The 7,969-nt window shown below is 37.5% G+C and overlaps 1 protein-coding gene across 1 annotated transcript; it reads left to right on the top strand.

The window, feature by feature from the left end:
- Window positions 1–1,936: 1,936 nt before the first annotated feature.
- On the top strand, window positions 1,937–6,976 carry LOC110787541 (F-box protein CPR1). Its single transcript, XM_021992175.2, has 4 exons — window positions 1,937–3,153; window positions 4,891–6,078; window positions 6,434–6,521; window positions 6,682–6,976. The coding sequence occupies exons 1-3, from the start codon at window positions 1,997–1,999 to the stop codon at window positions 6,480–6,482; spliced, it is 2,394 nt and encodes a 797-aa protein (XP_021847867.1). The 5' UTR covers window positions 1,937–1,996; the 3' UTR covers window positions 6,483–6,521; window positions 6,682–6,976.
- Window positions 6,977–7,969: the final 993 nt, after the last annotated feature.

The raw sequence follows: 7,969 nt of genomic DNA, 5'->3' as shown, positions 1-7,969 counted from the left end.
ATCATTTTCTTGACCTCGTGCTCATAGTACTCGGGTTCAATCTCCCAAGAGTTCAAGGAGGAAGAGTCTGAGTCTAAAGCAAGGTAATCCAAGTTCATGACATGATCAAGGTCCATTGATTCTAGGGATGAGGGAGCAGTAGTAAATGATTCCATCGAGGTAAGGGGAATTTCACACATAGGTATGGCCTTCAAAAGAGAGTAAAAGGTCAGTTGATGGATGGGTTATGAGAGTTGTTTGTGGGGGGGGGGGGGGGAGTATGGAGGGATGGATAAGGGATTTAGGTGATTCTAGTGACGTGGTTGGCTTTCTTGGAGTGGAGGAGGATGCAGGTATGCTGGTTGAGCTAAGTGGAGATAGTTCGGAAGAGACAAGGTGCTTTGGGATGGTTCCAAATTGTAGTTCAGTTAAGTACTCCCTCGGTGAAACTGGATGGTTTGGCTTGAAGGGGTCCAGAAAGGGATTATTTGGGACCACAAGTCTGTCACTTTCCTCTAACACAACTTTCTTTGGTGAGACTAACACAAGAGATTCTGACAAAGGGAGGTAGGTTTCCATTTTTGAAGGCAAGTGAGTGAAATTTTTTTTTTTGACAGGCAAAAGAACAGGGGAAAGGAATATATGATTTTGGTGAAAGTGGTAGGGTTTGTGAGTTGGAAGTGGGATTGTTTTTGGGTATAAATAGAAAGGGGGCTGATCCACAGGTGGTCCAAGGGAAGTACATGTAGATGGGGTTATTGATGAGATGAATTTAAGATTGGACTGCACTTCCAGGAGGGGATTACTTTCTGTTACTGGGAAGAAAGCTTGGATAGAGTCAGAAAGATGTGTCCCCCCGAAGGAGGGGTGGAATATGGTTGGGATGCTTGCATTAAATGAAGTGTGAGTTGTGTTCAAGTTAATAGAGAAAATAATCGGGTCAAAGAAAGGTTCAACAATAACATCCTTAGGCTCTAAACCTCTAAAAGGACAGAGAAATAAAGGAACTACTGATAGAGAGTTACTGAAATAAGACTCTTTACTGGCATTGAGGAGATCTATACTAGGCACATTTAAGGCTAAGTTTGAATAGAGAAGGGTTGAATCACTGACCCGGGTTGATAATGGGGCTATGCTAGCCCTGCAGGTTTAACTTGGGGTTTTTGGAGACCATCCCCTTTGAGAAAAATCCAACCGTTGAGCGATGGTCGGATAAGTTGGTGTTACAATGCCCAGAAATCGCTGCCCACCAAGAAATGGTCGGGTAAGTTGGTATTACAATGCCCTTCAATTCCTTCAAACCCCTTCTTTCCCTGATGGATCCCCTCTGAACTGGAACGAGGATTTTGTTTGGAGCTTGTTTTTTGGTGGAGTGTTGTATTGCTTCATGACGTGAAGATCTTTTTCTTTTGTTGTTGGAACTGCGGGTATGGGGATCTTCATGGTGGTGATGTTGATGGTTTCCATTTGCCGGCGGGTGAGGTAGTTGAGAATGATCCAAAGAAGATCCCTATCAAGATCCGAACTTGGTGGGTGCCTATTACCCATTGCTGGAAATATCTGCAGGTTTACCCCTGATGTTCTGAATTTCTCAATGTTCTCCAGACCCATGATTCTCTTTGAGTAGAGAGGTGGCACGTTGGTTTCTTCCATAAAGTCAAAATTTGCGCCACAAATTCCCCTGAGACGATATTCAATTTCCACTAAATTTGTGTAATTGTGTAATTATTGGTAAGTTAAGGGATATAATGGTAAAGTAAACTTGTCTAAAAGAATGCCACTTTAAAAAACAGGACACATATATAGAAATGGAATGGAGGATGTATTTCGTATATGCATTTTAAAAATTCATGCATAAAAGAATAGTGTATAAATAAACGGGCCTTATGTTGCCGATCCAAAATCCGACTCGTTTCACTCGACCAATCCGTTATATAAATACCAAGCGGTTTTCCATCCCTTTCATTTTACCAAAGAAATGAAACTGTCGACTCCTCATCCCTTCTAGAATTGCACAATGCTGCGCGCAAAAATGGCGGAACTTCCGACGCATTTGATAACCGAAATTCTCTCGAAACTCCCTGTGAAATCCCTTCTACGCTTCCGAAGCGTCGCAAAATCATGGCGGACTTTGATCGACGGCAAATATTTCATCAATCTTCATCTGAAAAACGCCTTGCAAAACCCTACCCATCATACCCTGATAATCAAGGATTGTTTCTTGCAAGATGGTATTATTATGACTAATGAAGAGCCCTTCCTTTACACCGTAGACTATCCTGCACTGAAACGCGCCACTTTAATGTATCACCCCTTTGACATCGCATCTTTTGAGGTAGAGATTGTGGGTTCTTGTCATGGGTTGATTTGTTTGGCTGATGGGGAAGTGACGGTGATTTTCAACCCGACGACGAGAAAACACCGGGTTTTACCCGTTTCAGACGTCGATATTCCTGGGTATGCTGGTAAATTGCCTAAAACTGCTAGAATTCCTTATGGTTTTGGGTATGATCATGTTAATGATGATTATAAATTGGTGCGTATTGTTGAATTTTTTGTGAAAAATAGTAATATTCATTTTAGTGAAGTGAAGGTTTATAGTTTGAAATCTAATTCTTGGAGAAAGGTTAGGGATTTTCCTAGTGAATATTACATTGGTATTGGTTTGTGTTGGGCATCTTATCTCAATGGCTGTTTGCATTGGGTGGCGGTTAAAAAGTCACCGGAAAAGCCTCAATTTATCATTTCGTTCGATATTGGGAGGGAGGTTTTCAAGGTTGTGCCACAGCCTAAGTATGATAAGGTGACTTCTGATATGTTTGTTAATTTGGGGGTTTTAGATGGATGTCTTAGAGTAATGGCCCTTTATGGTAGAGTTCGTACTGATGTGTGGATTATGAAAGAGTATGGTGTGGAGAAATCTTGGACTAAGCTGTTTTCGGTTACTCAGAGGGAGAGTCTTGGTCTACCAGTGGCTTACTTGAAGAAAAGTGATTCTGAGGAGGTGCTCTTTGAGCAAGACTTTAAGAAGCTTGTGTGGTTTGATGTGAAGAGCAAAAGAGCCAAGACTGTGAAAACCCGTGGTTTGCCTTGGTCGTTTGACTCACTAGTGTTGGTGGAAAGCCTTGTTTCACTTGAGATTCACAAGAAAAAGAAGAAGCCTAAAAAGAAGAGGTATGGTTGTCTGCATAATCTTGTGTTGCCATCATTATATTTGTCAATCGTAGTTGCACTGTTTGGTTGTACTCTTATAACAGTTTTATGGTTTGTTAGATGAATTCTCTTCTTTCTGTCTGTGGTTATAGATTGATTAAGTAGTTAGGGTATGGCCTTTGTACATAATCAAAGGCTTTTTCCTGAAATTTGCATATGTAACTGATTAAGTTGTTACTGCTTTGTTAAATTTGTTGTCTATCTCTTTGTGGTTGTCTTCTTTTGTGGACTGTGGTTATGCCTCTCTGGACTCCTAGGGCTGAAAAGGGCTGTGTGTCTTTGTTTGAATTTGGAGTTCTGTTCTAGCGAATTAGAAGACTAATGTGGTACGTTTAATGGTCTTGATTATGTAATTAAGAATTGTTGTGCAGCATTACCTAATATTGTCCTTGTCTTCTTGGTTGGGGGCTTGGGGCTTGGGGCATGGGGCTAATACTCTAAAGGTCTTGCTGTCGATCTATCACCCAATTTGTGCAAAAAATTCTCGTCCAGAAGTTTTTTCTTGTAATTTAGATGAATGGCCTTTTTTTCTTTATGTTGTACTTTGATGGTTTCCTTCTAGAAAGATCTTCAGTATATATCGTTTTGTTGGTCATCGACTCATTGACTTGCTCTTCAGTGATGCATGAAATGTTGTCAATCACATCATTGTATTTTATTCATATTTAAGAACTTCATTCTTGAGATAACAGAAAAATAATGATGTCTTTTTGACATTTCTGTCATTCTTATATGTTTGTGCTTCCAAGAAAAGGTGAGAACGAGCTGGTTGAGAAGCTCAGGTTTTTTTCCTTTCAAATTTGTATTAAGAGTTGTGTTGAAATTTGTCTGAAATACAACCACTAAATAGTCATCAGCTAGACATCATGTAAATGTTTTGCCTTTGTATTAATTGTTTATGTTTATATCCCTGACTTCCTCAGTTAATTGGAGATTTGGAGGTGGTCCAAGTGAGATGCTTCTGATTTTTGCTTGTGGAACGTCTTATGATATTTTTGCAGCATATCTAGTGTTGTTAAAGCATGAAGTCCATTGCGGTTCTAGGGCCTAGGTAGTACCGTAGTAGAGTAGTATGCCTAAGGTGAGAATTGAGAAACAAAGCCCACAAAGTCACGTGCCTTCGCAGAACAAGGTGCCATTGTTGAAAATAATTCCTTAGAATCACATAACACTGATAGTAAGCCACAATATTACCGGAGTCTTTTCATAGTTTGATTACTAATGTTATTTGCATGAAGTTTCCTGTGTCATAGTTGTTTAATATTGAATTTATTGATAATTTTCTTTCCTGTTGTGCTGCTTTTACTTTGTTGGACACTATATTGTTTTTTCTGTTAGAAATCTAAGGATAAGACATAAGGTTCTCACTTTTTTCACTTACTGCATGTCTGCATTTGAAAAGGGTTATGTATAAGCATGAAATATATTTTTAAAATGGTTTGAATTTCGGAATTATTGACAAATGCATCATTTGGTGCTATTTAATGATTTATATGTCTACCTATGGTTTCTTATACATAGGGCTACAGATAGCATTTACACCATATACAGAGTATTAGTTATACATTTTCCTTGATTACAACTTTTTTATCTTATTTTATTTAAAGTTTTAGGTTAGTTGCGGGGAAGTAGAAGCATTTTTAACTTAATTATTGGTAGTGTTAGGTCATTGATTGCACTGTTTTGTGTTCATTGCAGAAATGATTCAGTGACAAGGCCAGAGGAACTACAGAGAGAGCTGAGTAGTCTCTTAGCAAGCCTTCCAGAGAAGGTGCTTTGTCATATCTTTTCTCAGCTTCCTGTTAAGACCCTTTTGCGTGTTCAACTTGTTTGCAAGACATGGTACAATCTCATTAATGGGTCAGACTTTATTAAGATGCATCTTGAAGTTTTTAGGAACTGCAACAGTGGCTCGTCACTCATTGTCAAAGGGGATAGGTGGTTGTCGGTGAATGCTCAGCTGCTTGATAAAGCCATTGATATCAACCACCCACTTTTATGCAGTGATGAATATACTGATATAGTTGGCTCTTGTAATGGCTTGATCTGCTTGTGTAACGACCAGAACTTCGCCCTGTGGAATCCATATACTGGCAAACACGAGAAAATTCCTTCTCCTGGTTTTCATCTCGAGCATGCTTCTAACGTGTTCCATTGCTTAACTCATGGATTCGGCTATGATCCCACTGCTGATGACTACAAGGTAGTCTCTATTTTACAGCAGCACAACCGTTTGAAAGGTGGTACAATGGACATTGAAGTTCAAGTTTATAGTTCGAAAACCAAAAGTCGGAAACAGATACAGCAATTTTCTTACTTTGTTTGCTACCCATGCTATGGAGTTTTTACTAGTGGTGCGTTGCATTGGGTTGCACGCCAAAATCCCGATTTGTATAGTAGCTCGAATCTGGTCATAGCTTTTGATCTTGGAGTGGAGAAATGCAGGGTGGTTACACAGCCAAATTATGTTGACACAGATTTCCACATGAGTCTTGGTCTACTAGGAGGTAGTCTTTGTTTTCTCTGCCATTACCCTAAAGAAAGCTTTGATTTGTGGGTGATGACTGACTATCAGACTGAGTCATGGACAAAACTGGTCTCTATCTCGCAACCTAATGTAATCAGTTGTTTCGAGTACATGAAGCCGTTAGCATATTCAGAGGATGGTTCTCAAGTCCTTTTTGAGCAAGATAATGGAAAGCTGCTCTGGTATAACTTGAGAAAGAAAGCAGTTACATATGTCAAAGTGCCTGCCCTGCCTAAAGCTTTTGATACTGTGATGTGTTCAAGTAGTCTTGTTCCGATTGGCAATTGTACGAGGAATTACCAGGTTATCCAAGAGCAACCACCTAAGGGATGTCAAATCAGTAAAAACAATAAGGAAAGGTAAGTATTGCTTTTCGAGTTTACATTCGTGTTTTGGTAACTAATTTTGTGCTCTTTATGGTGTCAAGTACTCCGTACCATGCTTTTGGGTTGCCATTCAAATATGCTGAGCAAGGAAAACAATGAAAATAATGACGTCCCAAATTGCTTAATTCTCTATTTTGGATGTCTTAACATGTGTTCTATGCTGTGGTTTTCTCACTTGTTATTTAACTATATTTTTACCCTCTCCACCCACTTAAGAACTTGTTCAATATATATGCTGTTGTGAACCATGCAACTTATTTTGGGACGAAGGGAATATTGTTTGGAAACTTTGAATCGTCTCCTTTGATATCCTTGTGATCTTTTGTAGGCGTGATTTGGATGGTTTCTTATCAAAGGGATTCAAACTGAAACTTTGACTCCATTAGACTGAAGAAGTTAATCTTCCAAATGTTGAGGTTAGAATTGTATCTTTTCCTCTTAGTGGTTTTATTTTATTTGATGACCAATTTTATGAAAGCAAGGACTGGTTTTATGGAGCTTGCATTTTTGTACAAGGACTGGTTAGTTTGATAAATTGTGTATTTTACAACTCGTTTTCATGTTCTTGCTTCACAGGTGTGCTGTTGGTCGACTGCTGAAATAGTAGAGATAAAAATAAATCTTTTCTCCCGCCCTTCGTTTTTTTTTTTTTTTTCTTTTTGTTTTTTTTTTTGTTTTTTTTTTGCTGTCACGACTGAAGACTGGTGGTTGAGTCATGTAGCAAGCAGACTATGCTATGTAAACTTTTAATACGTTTCAGTTTTGAATTTTGGCGAGATCTGCTCATCACTTGTGACTGATCACTCTGATTCAGAGATTATGGATATTAAGGCAGGAATTACATATTATGTGATGATCGATTGTTGTAAAATTGCTTGATCATTTTCTTTCCTCTTTTGATTAATGTAGTGTAGCTGTTTGCATGAGAATAACGTCCGTAACGGAGATTATAGGATGGTTTGGATTGACAAAAATATGAGAAGTCTCACTTCCTAGGAAGTTCATCTTCATACAAAATAAAGGAAGTTGTTTCCCGTGTTTAACCAAACAATATCACCTAACTTCTTCGAAAATGTTTATACATGGGAATAACTTCTTCATAAGAAGCTTCATATCCCATTATCTTGCGGTCTCCTGGTCAATAATATGCACGCATACTAGAAAGGTATTTCCCCGTCTCTTTTTCTTCTTTACGTTTTTCTTTTTGGGTTCCAAAATATTTTTTACATTTCTTTTTATATTATCACATAAATGTCTTAATATTCTATTAAAATTTGTGAATAACGGTTATTTTAAACAATTAAATTCATTGAGTCATTTAATCTCTCACATTTTTCCATTAGGACATTAAATTTTTCTCATTTTCCAAATATCGGAATTTTAATAAAAGTGAAAACATTATAAATAAATGTAATTTGTCTTGTTTAAAAAAAAGGAATCTCAATGCACATTAATTAATCGTTAAAAAGCGTGTAAAATACCAAAAATAAAGAACAAAAAGAAACGAAGGGAGTGGTGAGTTGGTGACTAATTCAAACTATATGAAGATTCCCTGCTAAACATATATAATCACCATATTTATCTTTATATTAAAGTACTTTTTTGTGTTAAGTTTAAAAAAACACAAAAATAAATAAAAGTAAAAGCCCATTTAATTAATACTTGTATTAAATAATGGAGCTCTAGAGTTTTAATAAAACTCTACAAGGTAGAATTGTATCTAAACCATACATTTTAACGAAGGCTTATAGTATAGTACCCGTGCGATGCACGGTTTATAATCTAAATATAAATTTGTATGAAATCTGGTAGACAATTATTATCAATATAGAGCTTATGGAAATTCTCCAAATAAAAATTAATT

The sequence above is a fragment of the Spinacia oleracea genome, chromosome 6 (assembly GCF_020520425.1).
Source record: "Spinacia oleracea cultivar Varoflay chromosome 6, BTI_SOV_V1, whole genome shotgun sequence".
Classification (NCBI taxonomy): Eukaryota; Viridiplantae; Streptophyta; class Magnoliopsida; order Caryophyllales; family Amaranthaceae; genus Spinacia; species Spinacia oleracea.
This window is presented reverse-complemented; position numbering and strand designations above follow the sequence as displayed.

Bases quoted from the DNA above. Each gene is read 5' to 3' on its own strand.
- LOC110787541 (XM_021992175.2), top strand. From the start codon at position 1,997: ATGCTGCGCGCAAAAATGGCGGAACTTCCGACGCATTTGATAACCGAA. The intron at 3,154-4,890 runs GTATGGTTGTCT...TGTTCATTGCAG, and splicing joins AAGAAGCCTAAAAAGAAGAG to AAATGATTCAGTGACAAGGC. The intron at 6,079-6,433 runs GTAAGTATTGCT...GATCTTTTGTAG, and splicing joins AGTAAAAACAATAAGGAAAG to GCGTGATTTGGATGGTTTCT.